Source organism: Fistularia commersonii, chromosome 1 (genome assembly GCF_037954325.1).
Source record: "Fistularia commersonii isolate RoL2024-O1a breed Wild chromosome 1, RoL_Fcom_v1.0, whole genome shotgun sequence".
In the NCBI taxonomy this organism is placed as follows: Eukaryota; Metazoa; Chordata; class Actinopteri; order Syngnathiformes; family Fistulariidae; genus Fistularia; species Fistularia commersonii.
The window spans coordinates 23560747-23583268 of record NC_141284.1 but is presented as its reverse complement, the minus strand read 5'-3'; the positions used below and the strand labels follow the sequence as shown (position 1 = coordinate 23583268).

At 40.5% G+C, this 22522-nt stretch overlaps 1 protein-coding gene across 5 annotated transcripts in view; it reads right to left on the bottom strand.

Annotated features, from left to right (window-relative positions):
* Nucleotides 1–22522, bottom strand: part of pcnt (pericentrin) — a 34155-nt gene that overhangs the window by 7630 nt on the left and 4003 nt on the right. For 3 of the 5 annotated variants that reach the window (XM_086155614.1, XM_086155632.1, XM_086155622.1), the window contains exons 4-47: nt 21314–21463; nt 20327–21144; nt 19907–20242; nt 19267–19549; nt 18642–19046; nt 18368–18541; nt 17989–18084; nt 17722–17865; nt 17416–17557; nt 17207–17286; nt 16750–17047; nt 16527–16627; nt 16260–16371; nt 15925–16051; nt 15618–15737; nt 15461–15536; nt 15203–15307; nt 14965–15076; nt 14839–14879; nt 14625–14759; nt 14233–14467; nt 13998–14142; nt 13275–13644; nt 12929–13126; nt 12666–12737; nt 12074–12178; nt 11661–11813; nt 10826–10972; nt 7962–8122; nt 7058–7230; nt 6728–6909; nt 6448–6610; nt 5989–6231; nt 5855–5884; nt 5314–5546; nt 5047–5154; nt 4334–4354; nt 3733–3969; nt 3463–3636; nt 3095–3247; nt 2516–2695; nt 1393–2418; nt 510–680; nt 209–398 (exon numbers count right to left, since the gene is read on the bottom strand). In XM_086155614.1, coding sequence (XP_086011740.1) covers nt 209–398; nt 510–680; nt 1393–2418; nt 2516–2695; nt 3095–3247; nt 3463–3636; nt 3733–3969; nt 4334–4354; nt 5047–5154; nt 5314–5546; nt 5855–5884; nt 5989–6231; nt 6448–6610; nt 6728–6909; nt 7058–7230; nt 7962–8122; nt 10826–10972; nt 11661–11813; nt 12074–12178; nt 12666–12737; nt 12929–13126; nt 13275–13644; nt 13998–14142; nt 14233–14467; nt 14625–14759; nt 14839–14879; nt 14965–15076; nt 15203–15307; nt 15461–15536; nt 15618–15737; nt 15925–16051; nt 16260–16371; nt 16527–16627; nt 16750–17047; nt 17207–17286; nt 17416–17557; nt 17722–17865; nt 17989–18084; nt 18368–18541; nt 18642–19046; nt 19267–19549; nt 19907–20242; nt 20327–21144; nt 21314–21463 — 8725 coding nt within the window. The remainder of the gene's footprint in view (nt 1–208; nt 399–509; nt 681–1392; nt 2419–2515; nt 2696–3094; nt 3248–3462; nt 3637–3732; nt 3970–4333; nt 4355–5046; nt 5155–5313; nt 5547–5854; nt 5885–5988; nt 6232–6447; nt 6611–6727; nt 6910–7057; nt 7231–7961; nt 8123–10825; nt 10973–11660; nt 11814–12073; nt 12179–12665; nt 12738–12928; nt 13127–13274; nt 13645–13997; nt 14143–14232; nt 14468–14624; nt 14760–14838; nt 14880–14964; nt 15077–15202; nt 15308–15460; nt 15537–15617; nt 15738–15924; nt 16052–16259; nt 16372–16526; nt 16628–16749; nt 17048–17206; nt 17287–17415; nt 17558–17721; nt 17866–17988; nt 18085–18367; nt 18542–18641; nt 19047–19266; nt 19550–19906; nt 20243–20326; nt 21145–21313; nt 21464–22522) is intronic. The other 2 variants (XM_086155641.1, XM_086155649.1) reach the window with 2 other exon arrangements.

Here is a 22522-nt window from a genome sequence, read left to right as displayed (position 1 = left end):
TATAACTATACCATTGGAGCAAAGGCTAGGGAGGGTTGTTATTATGTACAAGAGCAACATGTTCTACATAAGAGACTTCCTCATTTCCAGTGCAGTCAAATAGTCAAATAAAGCCAAGAAATTAAATAAAACGTGACAAAGAGAGCAAACTCAAGTATGCCACATGATGCGAAACAATCATTGTGGAGAAACACTGTGAAATACTGACCCCTCTGTGAGAATCCCTTGTGGTGAGGAAGTGTGTCGTGCTGGTGACAGTGTTTTTTGAGTTGTTGTAATTCCCTTTGCTGATAGGCCAGTTCTTCTTCCTGAACAGCTAGGTCCTCTTGAAGACCCCGGAGCTCAGCTTTCAGTCTCTGATTATCGGTCTCTAGGTCAACTAGGGCACGGTCTTTGGTCTGAAATATGGCATATGAATTTCAACAAAACAAATACTCCAGGCCAGTAAAGTAAATTTACTAATACAAGTTCAAAACGCTATCACATAAAATTCTACATTATTTAGTCACCTGTCCTTCCTCATGCAGTTTCTCGGCCCTTTCTGTGCTGCTAGTCAACCCCTGTTTGACTGAGGTCAGCTCTGCTTTGAGAGCCTGGTGCTCCGTCCCCAGCCTGGCCAGCTCTGTCTCCCTCTGTCTTAAAGCAGCATCTGCTTTAGCAATGGTCACCTTGGCATGTGTCTACGAAAAATAAAAGTTGCTCTCATTAGTAAGTGGCATTTAAAAATGGTGATGAAGCTTTCCATTTCATTCTTACCAACTAGAAATACTGAAATAATACAATTGCATCAGAAGCAGCTCAGTCAGCAAAGGCATGCAGCAGCTCAACAAATCAAATGTAGCCATTTTGCTTTCTTTCTTATGTCTACTACTAACGCTTACCACATCCCGTCAGATAAGAAACAGCAGCACAAGAGCCCAAATATAAGAGCTACCAGAAATTGCCCCTCTGCTTCCTCATTTGGAACAACACTTCCTCGATGACTATGATTCTGCCGTCTCAGGAGAGTGACGCCACGTGACGTGTTTTCAACACTAACTACAACCAGATGTGGTCCTGCAGTTCTTTTTTCTCGCTACAAGCACACAATTGGTTACTATGCGGCAGCAACAATGAAACCCAAGCAAGTATTTAGAGAAATGTTGATTCAAGTTGATGTTCACGGTCGTAATTTGCAAAGGGAAACCCTGGGCCTCCCTAAAACTGCAGGATTAGCTGCAGAGAAAAAAAGAATTGAGGAACAAAAATTCACTTCTTTCATAACTATCAAGAAGTTTAAAGTACTGCAGCTACACATGGTGCTTTAAGACATGCATTCTGCTAATTTGCATAATCCACATTCACGCCCAAGGGATTCATTGCTGAGAACTGTGACCTTTGATGGATACTAACCAGCGCCTCCTTCTGGGCCTCCTCTTGTTCCATTTCTTTGTCTTTGAGCTGAATTTTCAGGTTCTTGATTTCAGTGGTCATTGAAGTGACTTCCTGTCTCAGCTTTCCAATTTCCTGCAAGAGTTGTCCCTCCCTCCTCCTTAGTACCTCCTGCTCAGCGGCCAGCTCTTCTTTTATTGTATTCAACTTCTCAACATTTTCCCTTTCTGTAGCAACCCCGTCTTCCATGTCTACAACCTCAGTCCTTAACTTCTGGACTTGTCTCTCAAGAGTGAGGCTGCTCTCTCTGAGTAACTCCATTTCCATTTTCATCTCCTGCTCTTTTGTTTTTAGAGCCTCAAATTCTCTACACTTATTGAACTCTTGTTGTTGGAGTTCAGTAAGTTGAGATTTAAGCTGGGCTCTCTCCACTTGCAAGACATCAGCCTCCTGCGCTTTGCTTTCCCAACTGTTCATCTTCTCCTCTGACAGTTTTCTCTTCTCCTTCTCTTCTTCTACGATTGCTTCAATTGCTTGCAGCTCAGCCTCTTTGAGAGTGAGAAGACCATGGAGCTCATTTGCTTTCTCTCTCTCAGCTTTCAGGCTTTTTCCAAACTCTTCCCCTTGTCCTCTATACTCTTCCTCTTGAATGTGAAGCAGCCTTTCCAGAGCTTCTTTCTCTGCTACCACAGTATCTAGCTGACGCTGAAGGCCCTTGAAACGTGACCGAAGGGAGTGAGGAGATGCAGAATGTGTCAGACTGAGTTCCTGCTTCAGGCTTGTAGGCCTGCCTCTTCTCTCTTGTTCTTGGCTGGTAAAGTGGGGAGGTTCTGGACTCGGAGCAGGTGAGGGATTAATGCTGTCACCATCTTGAGAGTCACTGACTTCATGAAGGTTTGGGCCAAGCGTGGCGAGTTCTGCCTGTAGTGTGCTGATAACCTCATGGAGGCGCTCCTCCTCTTCCTCCTTGTCCTGACGCACTCTTGTGAGTTCAGACCGAAGATGCTCCACCTGCGAGCTCAAATCTTCAAGTTCTGTCTCAAAAGCCTTCCGTGAAAAAAACAAAACAGTCAGTATCTAAAATAAATAAAAGATCAACTTTTTAACTCCTGATGACTATACATGTTTTGTGTATTCTTATGACCTTCATATCTCTGGTGTTCTCTAGCTCCTGTTGCATCCTTTGGATCTCATTGTTGAGATGGTCGATTTCATGGTTTTTCTCCTCCAGTAGTGCAGAGGGAAGGGTGTCCTCCACATGATCTTCAACCTGATTTTGCCCTGCTTTCTCCTCTGTGAGCACGGTGAGTGTTGAGACATTTTCCTGGAACAAAAACAATTGCATTATTCTTGCTGCGCTGTTCTTTTTGTATTTTGCTAAAAAAAAACAACAAAAAAAAAAACAACAAAAAAGCAAAGAAAAAACTACTGAAACACAAAAAAAATAATAAATTTAAACATAAACAAATCAAATTCAATACCAGGCCCCATAGTCTGTAAAGGAGTAAATTATTCTTGTCATTACGCAAAGGCTGTTTTTAATACAAGTTAATCAAATGTTCACACAGGATGCAAAACAATTTTACTTGGCAATGAAAACAGTCACAGCCATTGTATCCTCCAAGCTTAAATCGTCAGCAATATGATGAGCTACTAGATATAGTGATTAAAATTGACCGTATACAACAATTTTTGAAACCGATTTAATTATAAAGATATACACCTTGAGGGCTGCAATCTGCGCGTGAAGCTTGTCAACGTGAGCAGCATTCTGACTGGTCAGCATTTCCAGCTGTAGCGTGAGGTGTTTCAGCTCAACCTCTTTGATGCTCAAGTCCCTCTGAACATTTTCCAGTTGACCAAGTAAAACATCCACCTTGGAAACAAAGAAGAGAGAGACAGGATGTCTAATAGCGATGTTATTTCATGAAAACGTACGATTTGTTCCAAATTTAAGGTCATGGTCTTTTCGATGGTTCCTGACATACAACTCTAGTTGTGGGTGCAGCTGTAGACCACAAGGTGGCAGTGTAGCAAGATACTTGATACATGGGTTGCTTGCTTTCAGCTGTGTATAAAAATCAGACAGACCTCTTGCTCTTTGCTCTGTAGGCTCTGCTGAACAGTGTCCAGGGCATCTCTCAGCTCCTGGGTTGGGTCGTGTGCGTTGTCATGATAACAGTGTCGTGTCTCATCCAGTTTGGATTGCAAAGCAGAGATCTGAAGCCTGTTGGACAACTGCTGTTGCTCCAGTGCCTGCTTATCCTGACAGGAGGGGCAGATAAGAATGGAGATGAGAAGAATTTTCATGAGAGCGGAGGTTTCAGCTTCAAATAATTGCCAGTGTAAATTTGCTCTTACTTGTGTGAGCTCCTGTTCTCTCAACTTTACTCTATGAAGCTCTTGTTCCAGTTGAGAGACAGATCTATTACACTCCGCACTGTTAACCAAAGCTTGTTCCAGCTCTCTGATTCTTCCGGCTTGCTTGTCTATCTCTTCATTGCGTTCTGAAAGGTCACGCTGTGCCTGCTGATTGATAGCAAGCAAGGAAGCATGGTCGTCTGTCTTGTCTTTGATGATGGCTTGTAAATTCTCCACCTTTCAAGACGTATGAGGGGCAGTATTGTAAATGCAGTTAGAAAGAGCACCTTGACTTGCAAATGAAACACTACATTATAAGAAAACTAAAGCAGCCATTGTGGATCTGCAGCCTCTTGTACTTAGTGGTGAAATCAAGCCATTCCACAGAGTAGTGATAGGGGATGAGAGAGCCATGAAGTGCGGAACATGAATGCAAATGAATGATGAAAATGGAATTGATGTATGGGAATCAAAAAGAGCACTAAAATTAATCTATGGATGATTAAAACAGAAAAATAATGATGAATGATACACACCATGCATAAGAGGCCTAAGAGACTGGAGTTGATAGAAATAAGCTTACTAGAATTTGAATTCATACCTGCAGGACAAAGTCCTCAAACTACAGCAATCCGTTCAGCATAGGAATAAACATATGGTAAAAGTCAGGCTAACAGGCAAACAAACAATGTATTAAGAGTTTAAACCTCTGCACCAATATGTGTTCTAAAGTTGACTCCCTATCAGTTCAAACTTCATTACATGGAACACTTATCACAGCAAATACAAAAAGCACACACACAGCAAACTTTGACCATTTCTGCACCAGCCATTGCTTTGGCATGGGTAATTGGCTTAGTGTGTGTCCAAGGAGGGAAAGTTCAACATCTTAAAGGGACCGTTAGAGTGAATCTTTGATTTCAATAACATAAAAAAAAAAAAAAGAAATTATTTTGGGAAGACATTTCGATGTGTGAGAGAAAAGTAGTTGAATTGTTGTATTGGACGTTTGTGTGAAATTGTGTCAGCATGATTCTTGGGTTATGGCAAAAAGAAAAAAAAGTTTTATGAAATAACAAAGTCCTTACTCTTGAGTCATTAAAACCTTAAATTTGTGTGAATGTTTAAGCTGAATTGAAGAGAATTCCTTCAAGACGCAACTAAGGCATCCCCCTCTGGAGAAAAATTATCCAAAGGCAATGTGCCATCAGCAGATGCGGTATTGGGAAGTATCAGTTATTTGTTGAAATTATATTCCAGGAATTCTCCTGTTTAGGGTCTAAATACCTTATATCAAAGTGTGAGATGACTCACCTTGTGTCCTTTTAAATCCACACAGACTGACTGCCTGAGCTGGGCCTCAAGCTGCCGGATCTCCTGCTGGAACTCATCCCTCTCATGCTCACGCTCAAACGCTTGTTCCTGTTTGCATGAGATTTTAAAGAGACAATGCCATGTCAGTAGAAATGACACTTGAATTCACACATGAGAAAAGACTATCTACTTGTCTTTTATACATGTGAATTAAATATTATTTTGAACGTTTCTTTTCTTTTTTTTATAAATAAAAATATAAAGTACCTCTATAAACTGTCGGTTGTGTTTCAGCAGTTTCTCTAGTGCTTGGACGCGCTGGTTGAGGTCTTCAGTATGAGTCTTGTGGTGCAGTTCTGTCTCCTGGCCCTTTGTTTCCTGTTCTTCCAACTCTTTCTCCACAGCCCTGAGACGCAGGGACAAGGAGTTGTGGTCCTTTTCTGCTTGCCGCTGCAAGTCCAGCCTCTCCTGGGTCAAACGCTCAGTCTCTACCAAGAGAGCTAGAGACAAAATAGATACAATAAGGGTAAAATATAACACAAAGACATTGCATTTCAAAAGCAAAGCAAGGAACAGGAGATCAAGTAAGATGGCACATACTTTGCATTTTTTCCTGAAAAGCAGGATATTAAGATGATGTTTAGGAGTAAAAAAAATAGAGAAAAAAAACAAGACACGACACTCCAAGAGTCTATTCATCAAGCAGCCAGGAATGGCAATGTTACAAAAGCACCCTCACACAATGCACAGCAAAATACTGCATGTTCATCCTCACTGACTCGTCACACGTATACTCTGACCCACAAACCTGCATCAGGATCTAAATTGAGCCAATGGCCTACGGAGAAAAGAAACATCTGAGCACAGCCATTATATAACTGTTTGGTCAGAAGCTTGCTAAAAAGGTCATGTAACATTTCTGCTCAACAACATGACTCTTACCTTTCTCCCTCTCTCCTAGCCCAGCAGAGAGATGCTCCTTCTGACGCAGGAGCAGCACGTTCTCCTCAACAAGTTCCTGATGTTTCAGTCTAAGGCTCTCCAGCTGTGCAGTGATGCCCTGCATCCGGTGCACCTTCACCTTCAGGTCTTCCAGCTCTTCAACTAGTTTCTCCTCTTGTGCCTCCTTCTGTTGCAGATTCTCTTCCAGCATAGCTTTTTCTGCAATATAGCCCTCCAAAAGTCCTGGATACATAATTTTAAAAAGAGTTAAAGAGTTAACGCGACAGGAGAACAAAGACTATTTTATAATTGTTATTTCAAAATCTTGAGTTTGATGGTGACTTAACTTGGAGTATTGTCAAAAAAGCAAGAGATATCAGAGCAAGTGGATTCACCCAGCTAACTTGGCAGGACACAGGAAATTAACTAAAGATAATACAACAAGTAAAATCAGCTCACCCTCAGCCTTATGGAGTTCCAGCTGTAGTCGACTCTTCTGCTTCACCTCCTGATCGATCTGCTCCAATAAGAGCTTATGCTGCTCTAGGAGTTGGGCAGACTCCTCTCTGCCCTGAGAAAACTTTTCTTCCAGAGAAAGGTGGACATCATTAGTTTCCTTCAGCTAGAGGGGAAAAAAAAGGAGAAAACCAGAGGATGTAAACACTTTTTCAATATATATATATATATATATATATAAATACATATATAGATTAATATTTACGAGCCGATAAGTCTTAACCTGTTTGTCGGCCTGATCAAGCAGTTCCAGTAGAGCTTCTACTGTGTGACGCAGTCTGCTGCTAGCATTGTGAACATTTTCCTCTCCTGCAGGACTAATTTGTGTGTCTGAAATCAGCAAGCTCTCACAGAGCATGTGGGTCAGGTCCAAGTCCTCTGATGACATGTTGGCCACAGAAATACCTTATAAAGGGAAGATGTTAGCATTGCTTGAGTTATGAAGAAGACTGTAACATTTGTCTGAAGCTGCTCGCTTAATCCAAAATGTGCATGTTTTGGAAATATTTCTGATGAATTAGATAATTTCAACATGGAACAAATGTAAGCACACCAGATTCTTGTGGATTTTTGTTTCCCATTGAGCTGCTCTGCAGAGTTGTTTGCTCAGATGTGTCGGTTCTGGAATTGACTTTCTTTTCAATAAGCTCTTCAGTGGCAATAGTGCTGTGAAGCATCTCAATCAGGACTTTCTTCAATTTGTCATTAGCTTGATGCAGTTGAAGTCTAAGGGGAAAGAAGGAAAAAGAAAATTAGGATAAAACCAGAATCACAAACCAACTCCACTCCACAAGAAAAGGCAAAAGCAAGACATGTAAAATCTACTTCTGAGAGGTTAAAGGCCTAATAGCAACAGGATCAGTCAGGCCATTATGTACAAAATGTTTTATTTGTCGTCAGTTTTTGTAAAATGCTTTTACACATATGGCTGATGAAATCTGATGGCAAAATGTTTTGAAATTGCAATTTTGAAAATGATGTACACATGTTACATGTCACCAGAAATTCAATTCGTTGATGAAAAGATACTTAGAAGAAATTATAATAAGTTCCTTAAACACACACCTCAATTTGCACATGCTTAATTTGCCACTGCATAATAGTTGTTGCCAATGTATGCTGGGGATCAAACCAGGCAAACAGCCATGAACTACCTCAGAATATTCATGGACTGCACACATTTTATTTCTACTACATCTTTCATTCATTGCCCTTTATTGTATTTAGTTATTTATTGTTTTATACCCTTACTAAACTACCGGTCTTTTCTATGTTAATTACACCTTGTCATACTATATACATCACTCACTGCGGACAGCAAAATCATTGAATCATACAGGGAAACTTAGATTCTTACTGTGTATGACAATAAACCATTTGAATCTTTGATTAAAAAAGAGAGGGAGAGAAAGACTAGATGACAGAGAGGGATTACCTATACACTTAACATTTCTTACCTTTCCTCTTTAGCAATCTGCAAGTCATCTGTGAGCATTTGAAGGAGGTTGCCTCCTTCTTGATTCTCGCGCTCCCTTCTTTGAAGGAGGGTGGCCAGGGTCTCCATTTCAGCTCGCTTCCCTTCTAACTCTCCCTGCAGACAGCCAACCTCTTCATGCAGCTAAAAAGAAAAATAGAGGAAAATGCAGGAGAGGTTTTTGATCTCTATCAATCATCAATTGAAATGAAAACCTAGTCATATGAGCAGCAGGAACTGCTCACATTCAATTGCAAATTGGAGACACAGCTCTTGACCCAAAAAGACATGTTAATTCCACAGAATTTCTGCTAAATAGTGGCTTATTCCTGCTGATACTTTTACAAAAGCTTTGTAATAGAGGGAGCTATGATGTGAAAGCCAGATGTTGTTGGATGTAGCGTTCATAGTATGATAACCTCACAGAAATAAATGGGGAAGGGCATTGACAGGAGAAGCTGTGATGTCATGTATGAAGGTATACTGTAATGTCAACAAATGACAAACTATGCTTCATTCATAATCTATACTACTTGTCCTGTACATAGGGTTGATGTGAAGTGGTCGTGGGGAGACAGGCTGACACTGAGAGTGAGGTAGAGTACACCCCAGACAGGTCAGATCGATCACAGGGCAACAAAATTGACCTACTGCGTGGCTTTGGTTTGTGGGGGGAAGCTTGAATGAATTACAAGAGAATCTCACAGAAGCGGGGTAAGAACATAGGAAATCACAGAAAAAAAACAAACAAACAGAAAAGCCCCAGGCAGCCAACAGATTCCAACAACACTAGGTTGTGTAAGGTGTGATGTTGGACTGCTAACCACTGGACTACATTTGAGTTAAAATTTGAAAATCTAGTGTGTCATTCAAGGGAAGTTAACAACAGCAAAAACATGTATTTTTGCTTGTAGTTGTTCAAGTAAGCAAAACTCATATCCAATTTTTCATACGCTAGCAACCCTCACTACCGATGGAAAAACATTGTATCCTGGAAACCTTTTGCAAATGTTTGCGGTCTACAAACCTGACACCCTAGAGTGACCCTTTGAAAAGGTTACCTACCAGAAACAAACAAGTAAGTATTATAATTCAATCAATTTATAATGTTGCAACCAGTGAAGCATGCCACCATGCACAAGACCATAGCCACAGTCATAATTAAGGTTCTACATATATGTAAAATTAAAAAAAGACAAATTTGAAACTTGAATAGTAGAAGAAGAAAATACTTTGTATTCTAGACTATGCACAGTGTATTTCATTATATACTATACATTATACAGCTCAGCATAAAAAAACTATTGTCAGCAAACTTAGAGAAATAAAGCCAAAGTTCTTGCTTATTGAACCAACTGAGAGTAACTAACTGAGAAAAATAGCAAAAATCACCAATAAATAGAGCTCATCTTTCAAAACAGACAGCTATACTACACTTCAGTGTTCAATTTATGTGAGTTGAGATACACAATTTCTGAATATACTGCTGTATTTTTCTTACCGTTTCCTCCTGAAGCAGTTCATCCCCTCCCTCCAATTTCACCATGTCTTCCCTCTCTTTTTCCCTCTCCCTCCTACTCCTCCCCATTAAATGTCTCATGCAGCCACCTGCATTTACAAAACAATGTGTTGCCAGGACAACAGTACCCTCCCATACCTCTTGAAGAGTCTCATTATGAGATGGTTAGTGTTCAGTTGAATATCTCTCAATAAAACAACTAAGCACAGTTGTTGCTATTGATGGAGAGTATATAAATATATTAGCTTGAACTAAATAAAAAGAATATAAGGATCTGTAAATGGTTGTTTCATTCTTTAGGATTATAATGTGTTGAGTTTTTATTGAATCTGAGGTGCTGGCCATCTAAGCATTTTCAAGCCTGAAATTTTGTTCTTTACGGTTTACTGGGATCTATTGACATGTCTGTCTTTTCTGTTGCTGACATTTAAACACATTTTGGTCAAGAAGGTATTAAATATAGGTGTTTTTTTGGGTAGATCTTTAAATAGGAAGCCACCCTATTAGTAACTATGGGGATAAAAGTGAAAGATTAACTAAAATTTAAGTCTCCTACATATCTTCACAAATAGCAACAATACAAAGTTCAGCTCCTATGACTTCCAGTAGGAAAAACAGACGAAATGAAAAATGAAATTAAAATTAGTCAGCTTTGTAAATTGTTTTGCAGAATTCAAACTATATTTTGTATTTTAAGTTCTAGATCAATCTGGAGCAAACAATACATACTTAATTACTCAGGCGACTTACTGATATGAGACTCTTTAGCTTTATCTTACACTGATGTACACCTTGCTAGTCTAGATCAAAGATCTCAAACCCTCCCTGGACTGGTCCTGGTCCTTAACCCTCATATTATGTTAAGGGTCAATTTGACCCATTGGTGAAATGGGTCAAATTGACCCTTTACATAATATGAGGGTTAAAGAAAACTTTTATTGGCAAAAATTATAGTTTTATTCATTAGACCTTCTGTATCTTATTGGAAAAATTACTGTTTCCGCCTTCGCCTTACTACCGCACTTAACTCCGTTGGGCCATTTCATACATCAGCTACCACAAGCTAGCCCTTGATAAAAATGAGCCAGAAACTGAAGTTGCTGGAGAGCTTTTTCAGGAGGAAACATTTTCATCTAGATACTATGCTTCACTAAAGAGCCTTCTGCTTCCACTCCAATATTAATGATAAAACACATTTGTCTATTCTCTATAAATAAACTAGTGAATGGACAGTTTCACCCTTCTGGCTTGTATTAAAACTGGCAGTGTACAGCTTTTGGGGAAAAAAAAAGATATTATTTCTGTTTAAATGTGTGTGTGTCTAGTACCTGAGCGACCACAGAGTCAAGCTGCTGTAGCTGTGCAGTGAGCTGGCTCATTTTGCCAGTGTAGTTGCACTCCTTCTCCTCTTGTTGAGATATGAAGCTTTGCCTCAGGTTCCCGAGTGCCGCCTCTTTCTCCTCCTCAAAATCGGTCTTGAAAGACAAGAGGAACACAGAAATGTTAAAAGAATTCAGCAGATTTTGTTATTCAGTTCTAGAGATGTTATGCCACATTAAATACTTGTAACTGGTGGCTCCCTGCAAAATTTGTCAAATGCAAAATCTCAACAAAAAAAAATACCTACAGCCTTAAAGCCTTCTACATCAGAGGATAAAAAGCTTAGATCCAACCCATTTAGCTGTTTGGATGACAGCAACACACACATACACACATATACACACAATCATGCAGCACAGATTCAGAGGACAGACGCAGACGGACAAAGACACTTCTATATATATGATGGCGGGATTATGTAGAAACTGGCTTTGAATAAAGCTCGAATGGGACAGGGTCCAAGAGAAAGGACGATCCTAGGGGTAAACTGGTGCAGCTGGAGCTTAGAGAGAAATGGTATAACACACGCATGTGACAACCCAATAATCCAGCAGTATTACATAATGTTTCAAAAACAGACTAGACTCAAGATTTGAATAAATACAGACAGTGTTTTTGAAGTTTTTGAATACAATAATATTGTGTGTATATATATATATATATATACACATATCGCATGCTGAATTGATTATATGGTTTTAAAATTTATGAATCAAAGGACCTTAAAGGAAGAAGTATAATACATTATTTTCAAAAATATTCTCAACAGCCTCTGTATTTTACCTTCATTTGATTAATCCTGTCCTGCAACCTCTCATCTGATTGGACTTTGAGGAGCTCCACCTCCTCTATGAAGTGCTGACGTTGCCTTGATGACTCCTCTTCAAGCTCCCGGCGACAGGCCTCCAATTCTCGTGCAGAGATACTTTTCAATTCCTTACAAAAGGCACATATTTACTTAATACCCCTTAAGTAGTTGGCGGACTGTTCAGATTGATTCGGCCCTCTCAGTTAAGATTAGCAAGGACTATGTAATCCCTTTTCTGATGGGATGTAACAGACATAAAAGAACTAGAAAACATTTTTCAGAGCAGGATGCATGATTTTTTCATTAACACGCACGCACACGCACACACGCACGCACACACACGCACACACAGAGTCAGGAGTCACCTTCAGTCATGCATGATACACACCTGTAGCTGAAGTTGGTGTTGTTTGATAAGTTCATCTTTCTCAGCATTGCAGCTATCTGAGAACTCCTCTAGAGAAGCACTGTGTTGCTGTTCTAGGTCGAATACCTGAGAAAACGCAGAGGCTGTAAGTCAAATCAACATTTGCGAGCAATGTATGGAAATATTTGCTTCACAGTAACAACTGTTATCTTCTAAAATCACACTAATATCAGTTCAAGCTTCAGTGGAGGAAACTAGACAGGGCTCTTCATATAGACACATACAAAACATTGTTGGTAGCTTAAAAACCCTAGTACGACGTGCAATATCTAAATTAGATAAGCTGCGATATGACAGTTAGAAGCAGGCATTACTAAATATCTCTTTACAGCCAATGGGCTTTCCCATTTTCAATTTACAAATACAGACATCTGCTCATCAGCTAATGTTTGGTGTGTTCAAGTCCAATTTTTTAGCCCTGGAGAAGCAGTCGACCTTTACCGTCCCCACTTCTGTGACTCACAAGTGCACATTATTCGACTTCAGCAAATATGAGTGACAAATCTTTGTGATTTCACAAAATGCATTGTGTACAGGAATAACTTGATAATACCTGCTTCTTTAGGATACCCAGAGCTTTACAGTGTTCAGCATCCAGGGACTCTTTTTGAGCAGTGAGCTCGGTCTGTAAAAATAATCGTGACATAAAATGACACAAAGAAGAGAACTTTCATGTAGATGCTAAAAGGCATAAACAAATGTTTGTATACTAAAGCAAAAACAAAATCAACAAACAATTGTGTTGATTGATGTACACATTAACCTGAAACTGTTGCTGATGATTTGTTACAAGGCAACAACAAATCTCACTCTCACCTTGTGAACATGGCTGAGCTCTGCTGCCATTGCCCTGAACTTCTCCATGTGCAGCTGAGCCAGCTCCCTCCTAAGCTCCTCTCTGGTGGCAGACTGCTCACTTAAATTAAATTCTAGTATCTGTTGATGCTCCGTCTTTTGACAATTAAGTTCTTGGCGATGCCTCTCTCCAAGCTGCTCCATTTCATCGCGAAGTGTCTAAGATTGAAAATACAATCAAATTTAAAGGGGTCCTTTAGTCTTTGTATTATAATCTGAGAGGACATAATATCAAACCGTTGTTAAGACAATTCAACTTCTCTCCAGATTAAATATGATAGTGCTTTACATTCTACCATTTTCTTACTTGTATTTCTTCTAGGTATGTGGCCTCCAAAGTGTCCATATTACCAAGCATCCTCTTTTCCAATTCATCTCTTTCTTCCTGATGTTTGTGGGTTAACTCAAATTCTAGAGCCTCAAATTGAGCACGACTGGCTTCTTGAAATACAACCTCTAGACAGTCAAGATCCTCCCTCTGCTTGGAATTGAGAGTTGACTGCAAGGCAACAAGCTCAGCTTTGTACTTGGATTTGAGTTCCCTCGTCATAGCTACGAACCGATCTCTGTGACTGGCACTGAATGAGTCAAGTTGAGCTTTGTGTTTGGCAAACAGTGTGTTCATCCCATGGGAATGTGTGGTGGAATCCTGCTCCGACTCTTCTTTCTCTTGAACCCTGAACGGACAAAAAGAATGCCCTTCGAAGTAAATTGAATGTAACCCAAAATGACTGTTTTCAGATGATGATAATAAGCAAAAAATATCAAGTTTTGATAAGTCCCAAAAATGTCAACTACAAAATTATCCCAAGCCATTTGAAAATAAACCTTCAAGCTGATGAAAACTAATAAAAAGGATAATCTTTCGAAATAATATAAAATAATTTACATTAATTTTACTGCATGCTTGAATGTTTTTTTTCTAACAACAAAAGCATGGCAAAAAAACCCATGGCAGGTCACAGGATTTAATCCTTGCTGAAAACATTGTAGCTTTGAGTATAGAATCTGGTTCCCAAAGAGCTCTCACCTCCCCAGGGGTTGCGGCGGCTGCTGCTCTATCAGCTCTTTCAGGTGAACTGTGAGTTCCTTGTTTTCATTGTGCGTGCAGCTGTTTTCTCTTATAAGCTCACCACCAACTCCCAGTTCTCGTCCCATTATAAGGCTCTGTGCACCTTCAGTGTTGCAAAATGTCGAAAATTGTTACACAATATCAAACACTAATAACATACCATTACAACCTTTCAATACAAAAGGAATCTTACCGTTAACATCGAGTGTAGCCTTTGGAGGCTTCTTTTCTCCTTTGGGTGTCTTTTCCAAGCATGTCCTCTCTTCCTCTATCTCCTTCACAAGGTCAGTTCTCAAGGCAGCAAGCTCGGCTTCATGCTTCACTTGGAGTTCTTCTGTTATTTTCTTTACCGTTTCCGGCAAAAGTTTCCTCTCTTGTGCCAGTTCGTCCTTGAGATTGGCCAGCTCCTCAGCTAACTCCTGTCTCACCTAAGATTCCCAAGAGAAGCATTTTAGACACCAAGGTTTGACATTTTCACATTCTAAGAATAACATTCTCTTCAGTAGGAAAATCAACATGTCAATTGTAAAAACCTTCTATTGTTTCTATTGGTGCAATACTATTGTAGTTTGTAGACTCCTGTACCTTTTGTGTGATCTTCAGAATTTCTGCATCATGTTGTTCGCTTAGATCAGCAAGTGTTTTTTCATTGGCATGGATGATGGTCAATGTTTTTTGTAGCTCCTCGGTGTAACACCATAGCCTCTGTTCAACCTCCACCTAATTTTAATTACCACATCTTTACATTATAAGGTCAGACAGCAATATAACTAAAGACTACCAGACAAATATCTCTCACCTCAACCTGCCTTGCTGCCTCCATATGAACTTGAGTGACCTCTGATAAAAAATAATAATCCAGATTAAGCTACATTTAAACAATAATTTAATTGAAAGTTGCATCAGTTTTGCGGTAAGTAACTACCTTGTAAGTGACGTTCAGAAAGCTTAGCTCGAAGCTGCTCTAGTTCCAAGGCATGACGAGTCTTCAATTCCTGCAGATCTTTGTAGTAATGGTCTGTCAGGCTTGTACGGGCCTACATGCAACACAATAAATAAATAAATGTTAAGAAATTAAAGGGAGAATGTCATCACAGCATCAACACTGACTTTTACAGGGTTTTTGGTAAAGACACTTGGAAAAGGTCAGTAGTTTGTCTGACCTGTTGAAGCTCCTCTTTAAAAGAAAGAGCCAAAGAGGACTGTAAATCGACCAGCTCCACCCCATGTTTTTCCTCCAGCTGGAGGCGTAAACTTCTGAGCAATTCCTGGATGAGATGTAAAGCGATGCTTAAAATCTCTCACATAACAACTATGTTGCATTTCTATGTGTCAATTTTCTAATTTGGTCCAGTCATTCTTGAGACAGCAGATTCAATGTTTTTTCTCCTCCAATGTTGACATATATATACAGCATTTACCTCTTGTTGCTCGAGGATGAGATTCTCTTTAGGTGGCGGACCTTTTACCTCTTCAGTCGGACCTCCAGATGTGAAACTGAAAATGGAGTGATATTGAAATGAAGTATATGAACAATTTGATATAGCTGTATTCATTATTCAGTAATTTAACCAATACCTGCAATTTGTGGTTTGAAGTACAGACTCTTCCAAAGCACCTTCTACGAGCCTCAGTTGCAGCAGAGCAATTTCCTCTCTGTAGCTCTCCTCGGATGCCCTCAATCGCTGCTCAAAGTATCTACGGGAGTGTGCAGTAAGCATTATTTTCATTATGTCCCATTAAAAACAATGTTGAATATTGATAAGGTAGACTAAAGACAGCCAAAAGAACTCTGAGGACAAGATTCCAGTTAACAGGCGGAATATTGAGCTTGTTTCATTTTACGTTCTGAGACAAAATTCTGTGACATATCATGCGCTCATACTTCCTTAGGCTCTCAAGCTCAGCCTCATTCTGCTCTTTGATTTCTCGTTTTTGTTCATTAAACTCCATCTTGAGGCGTTCGATGTCATCAACGCGAGATGAGCGTGCTAATAGCTGCTCTTTCAGGTCTGAGATGACAAGACAGAGAACACACATGCAAAGTTCTTCAGTTTTCCCTTTGAAATTATTACACGATATGACAGTTAACCCAAAACAAGGAGCAGTTTACTTTTTGGTATGTCTACTATATATACTATTTACAAGTAATCTCTAGTAATCATTTTTAAAATGGGAAAGATCAGTATGACAGATGTCAGGTTGGTTTATCAATCTCACCCCCCAACTCTTGACGACTCGCTCTCATGCTGTCCAGCTGGGTCCACAGTTGACCTACTTCCTGCTCTGAGCTCTTTTTCAACAAGTCCTTCTCCTCCTGCAGGCGCAATACCTTGTTGATGAAAAGAAAACACCACAGTTAGATTGCGCACGTAGTAACAAAAAAAAAACAAAAACACACAGCTTAATTATTTCTGCCAACATCTGATCTGTGTATGCAAATCAAGCACATTGCCAAATTACTACGGTTTTTGTTCTTTGATTCACCTCTTGGTGCAGCTGTCGTTCCCTCTCCTGTAGGTGGAGTGCTTGCTGATCTCTTTCCACCAGCAATGCCTTATGACTTGAAACCAACTTCTCCAGAGCACCTAAGTAGCATTAAACATTTTTTGTATATACTGTACAAGACAAGTTATTCATCAGCAGTTTGAGAGGATTGTTTAGATAAGCATTCAGTCCGATTTGAGGAATGTTAAAAAATGCAACTCACTGGCAGCAGCCTCTCTGTCAACCCTGGCCTGCTTCAGCTCTTCCTCCTTTTTCATGTTCTGCTCTTCACTGGAGGTCTTTAACTTCTCCAGTCTGGCGCTTGACTCCTGGAGCTCTGATTTAGTCTGGAACAACGCTTCCTGAGCTTCATTTAGAGCATTGTTGGTCTTTGTCAGGGAGGCCTGCATGTTGGCAAGCTCTTTCTGGGTGCTTGTGAGGCGGTTCTGTGTCTCCAAGAGAGAGGTTTTAAGTGCTGACTGGGTGCTCTCAGCTTCCTTTGCACACTCTAATCTTAAAGCCTTTGAGAAGAAAACAAAATTGAAAATTGCAATATATGACCAAAATGAGGTGTGGTAGGATTGCTGACAAGACATGTTATAACCGATGGTTTTAATGAGAGTATTCAAAGCATCAAAAGCAACACAAGGATATGCCATAATAGTTTGAATAACTTTAACCTGTATCTCTCTGCCATGCTTTTCCTCGATGGCAACTCTCTCCTTAGCAACACGAGTTTCAAACTGCAGGTTGATCTCATCTGAGCATTAAACACAAAACAAACTAAATAATTGAGACATTATTCAATGGTGACACTAGTGAATCTTTTTTTTGTTTGTTTGTTTTTGTAAACAAATGTCTAAAGAATGGGATGGTCGATGAAACTCACTCAGTCTCTCTTGCTGCACCTGGTTCTGCTGCCTGATCCGGTCCAGCTCCTGCTGCAGATTTACCCGAGGGACCTCAGGCTCGGTCACATCCATATCCATCAGGCTCATGCGCAGGGCTTCCAACTCAAGGATCTTTTGGGCCTTGGGGTTTAAGGGAAAATATATTTTGTGTTGAAGCTTGTGCAAGTGCTACGCAGAGAAAAACTTTCCACAAACATTAAGGATTCATTTCTAGCAGGAGCTCTCAGTCATAGCATGAGATAAATACGGTAGTACATTATCCGAGGCATGTGTTTATAGTATACTTGTGCCTGCTGCAATTCAGCCTGGTGGGCAGCTTCCATGCTCTCCCTCAGCTCTAAGGAGACCTCAGTCCTCACTTGACCGAGCTCCTCATTGTGATTGGACATCAGCTGTGACACCATTCTCTCGTGCTCACGTTCAGTCACCTGCAAAGAAGCCCACGCAAATGATTATATAATCCAAAAAAAAGGCAAACAGGTTTAGATGGTTATTTCTCTTGAGCAACAACTTCACGTATCAATACTAAGTAATCTCTCGCCTCTGAATACCTGTTTGATTAGGCTGATCTGTCTCCTCTGCTCTTCCTCCAAAGTGACCTGTAACTTCAGCAGTTCCATTTCCTTCTGAGAGTTTAACTCTGAAATCTAGGGGTAAATGAAAATGAGCATATTTGAGAAATAGGGACTGGACTGGGAAACTGGCAGACTTCCCGTGTCACCATGTAACACCCAATTCAGGACAGCCCCTGGTGACTCCGAGAAGGATGATACTCAAATGTACTGTTTTGGGTCATTAATGCAAAAAAATCATTTGAGATCTCCTTTCATACCCATGTAATTGCAAGGAGGCGACCACAACATACTGGACAGGGACTTTTGAGTATTCCCCACACGAGCCTCCGATGCTAACAGTAATTCTAAATCCCACCTCTTGTTGATGTTTGTCCAACAGGCTATTTATCTCTTGAAGATGGGATTCCTGCAGTCTCTCTGTGGTCTCCTCCCTCTCCCTCCTTTGCTCCTCAAGGGCATGCTGAACATCGAGGAGGTCTTTCTTTTTCTCCTGTATCTCTTCCTCCCACTTTTCCCTTTCTTCAGACAGCTGGGGAAATTGTGTTTGAAGTTTTTGTTGTGACCGCAATAGAAAAAGATTTGCAGTAACACGGGAGAAACACGACTGAGCTGTACATGAAATACCTCACCTCAACATCCTTGGCTTTAAGCAGCTTCTCAAACTGTTCAAGCTCCTCCTCTAGCACTTGTTCCATTTTTTTGATCTGCTCATCCATCTCCCGCTCTTTTTTCTTATGTTCCACACTCTCTTGCTCTGCCTTACCCTGTGCTTCTTCCAGGCTTCGTCTCAGACAGAGGATCTGAGATTCCATTTCAATCTTAAGTTTCTCAGCATTGGCCAAAAGGCACTGGTTTGTCTCCAGCTCTTCTTGCAGTCTCTCAGCTTCCATTTGGACTTCTTTTAACTGTACACACATTGTTTCGAGCTCTTTTGATGCGGTATCCTCGTCACTCCTTTCACCTGGTAAGGCTGATGCGGTTTTGGCCATTGTTTTCGTCTCCTCCAGCTCTTGTATGAGACTGTCACCATGGAGCTGGGGGGGGGAAACATCATTAAATAAATTAGTGTCATCATCTTAATACACTTTGGCAAAGAGTTACAAAGTAAAGAGATTTATTTTTGTTTAGCTTTCAGAAACTGGCAGATGTGTGAGATTCTCAGATTGTGCATTTTTACTAAACCTGTAATGCTTGCCATAAGCTATTGTGTTCGTGTTTTAGGTACTGTGTGGGAAATTTTGTCCTTTCTTTTACCTCCTGTAGTGGCACAACTGGTAACTGCTCTTGTTCCTCAAGTTCCTCAGATGATAAGGTAGGAGCAAGCAGCAGAGATGTGTTTACAGAGATAACAACTTCCTTACTGATGGACATTACAGCAGTCTCTTTTCTTTCTTCCAATAAGGCACCAAAGTTGTTCTTAAGGTTGTCTAGCTCATGAGCTTGTATGCTCATATCCTCCTCTAAACATCTTCTCCTTTCTTTTTCCGCCTCGAGCTCACTGAGAGCTTGCATGAGCTCTTCTGTTGCTTGACTCCACCTGAAGATGCAAGCAAGAGTTGAAAGTGATTCCACATGGGGAATAAGTAAAAGAAGTCAAAGCATGGTAGTACTTTGCACTTAAAATGTTCAAAAATCAAATCATTATTTTAGAACAAACAAACTGATCCTGACATTCATTGAAATGTATCTTTATGCAGAATTTCCAACAAAATTCCCAGGTAATATCAAAGACAACATCCACAAAAGTGAAAAACATACCCGCCTAATACTACATATTATGCTGACTTAAATTAAGGAAAATATTCAGGAGACATTCGAAAACTTTCCAAAAATTGATTTAAAAAAAAAAGAAAAAAGATAAAGAAAATCCACCTTTCACCTCAATTAACCTTACCTGTTTCTAGCCTCCTCTAAATCTTCAGCACCCTTGAGGACCTCCTCTCTTAACACATTTAAGTCTTTGTCCTTAAGAGCCAGTTCCTGGCGGAGCTCCCCACACTGCTGATTCAGCAGCTCTTTCTCCAAATCTGTACCTTCCAACTGTTGCTCAGAGACGTCACACATTTCGAGCTTGCCAGAGGCAGAGATATCGAGCCAACGGCATGGAGGATTGGAGTTATTGGCCAAAGGGTCAAGGGGGGAGCTGCAGACATTGTCGCTCTCTTGGTGGAGACGGTTTGAAATGGACAACAGAGGCTGATCACCAGACGCTTCACTGTTAAGCTCAAAACTATATGGAGAGGCACATGGAAATATTCAGCATTGATGTACGTAACCTATGAAACAGAATCAAAAAGAACTGCATTTTTCCAACCTGTATTCTGCAGAGATGTCCAACTGGTCACAGCTTTCATAAACAACAGAAGATTGTGAGTGTTTAGGTGCAGTTGAGGACAAGTAGCGTTCCATCAGACAGTCCTTGTGCATGGATTCGTTCATATCATCCTCAGCTTCACTAACCATCTCATCACAACCAAAATCAGCCTTTGCTTGATTATGCAGATTCTTAGAAGTTTTGAGTTCTATAATCTCTTCCTCTTTAATAGTAAGTTCTTTTACTCTCTCCTGCAGCTGCTGCCTGACACTCTCCATCTCCTCCTTTAGAATCTTCATCTCCTCCTCAAGGGTCTGGACATGAAGGGTGTAGTTGGCTGCCTCTTCATGAAACCTCCTCTCTGCATCTTCTTCCTCTTGAAGCCTTCGCCTCAGTTCCAACACTTCTCGGTTCAGCTTCTCCTTCTCCTCTTTGTATTGTTGCATTTCAAGGCACTGAGTTTGGACTTGGCTTAACTGTGTCTGGAGGTCCAGCAACTGGGCCTCCCTTTCCTGTCGCTCTTTCTCCCAGCTTCTCTTTTCCTCCGCCAGTGAAGACAGCACATGCTGTTGATTCGCCCTCTCCTCCTCCAGCTCAACATAATCATGTTGCCCGTTCTCCCTTCTTTCCTCTTTGTGCCAGACAGCGTCTAACTCAGGGTCACCGGTAGGACTGACACTCCCCGATTCTCTTGATAACGGTTCCTTGTGATTGATGCCTTTATTTTGAGAGTGATGAAAATGGTCACGCTGTTGTTTACTGGCATTAAGGACTTCGGCTCCTGACTGATTTCTGATGCGCAGAAACTCTACGCTTGCCTGTGTGAATAAAATTAAAAGATGTGAGTTTGTATATTATATCTTTAAATTTGAACAGTTAAATATCAATTTTCAAATTAGGCAATAAAATTCTGCAACTAGGACAAAGGGAGTGTATCGAAGAAGCAGTAACTGTGATTTTCTGAACAAGTTTTTCAACTTCACCGACCTGCTGGAGCTGTCTCTGCAGTGCCTGAATCTGACCAGCAAGTGACTGTGCCTCAGATTGTACCTGGTCTCTGCTGGCCAGGGCATCCTGCAGGTTGGAGCTGAGTCTGGCAATGATTTCATTACGCTTTTCCACAGCTTGTTGTAGCTGCTGCAAAAGGGCAATACTGGGTCAATATACAGAGTGATGCAGAAAGAGAAGAATTTAGGGTTTTTACAGTAATTATTACCATGTTTTCATATTAGAACTACATGAGCGATGATCATCTTGAAGGTTAATCTGCCCTGAGTGAGCTTGCGTTCAAGTTCTGTTTTGCTGCAAACGCCCCTAACACATTTAAAGGAACACCTCAGAGCAGGGGTGGGCAAACTTTTTGGCTCAGGGGCCGCATTGACTTTTAAAATTTGACAGACACGCCGGGTCACCATGAGATACCGATACATATAAAAAAAAATGTAAAAAGGCATTTGTTGACAGTACATATCAGACTCATCTGACATTTGCTTTGTAAATAAAACCACCTTGGTTTTGAAGGCTCTGATGTTTGCTTGCATTTCACAAACAAAGCGGTTTTTCCCTTGTAGCTTCACGTCCAGCTCGTTCACATGTGTCGGTATGTCCACGGTAAAGGTTAAATCACAAAGCCAATCTTTGTTATTCAGCTCAGGAAAATTCTCAAGCAGCTCCAAAAATGAAATAATCTCCTGTTTGAGCTCCCACATTCATTGATCCAATCATTGACATCAAGTGTGAATTCTGAACCAATCTTTGGCGGGCCTGATTAAAAAGACCAACGGGCCAGATGTGGCCCGCAGGCCGCAGTTCGCCTGCCCCTGCCTCAGAGGCTTCTTGAATTGTAAATATTTGTGGCCTTACATATCGATTCCAAAACGATACTATTTTAGACTATTGTGGCTTTAAAGATAAATGTCACAGATGCTCACAATCTGTCTCACACAAACATACACAAACACTGCTGAATGAAACACACAGCAATATAACCAGACACCCCAAAGCTTCCATGGAGTGCTTTTCCCCCACTACAAATCCACAGACTGTTGCTGCACTTATGGCAATAATTACATGCGGTTCTAGTGCAGTAACTCAGAGTGCATACAGCATTATAGAAAAGCAAACAGTTTCAACCATCTGACAATGGTTTATTAGCAAACCCCTTGTGATAATCCCAATTTGAAGGACCAAAAATCA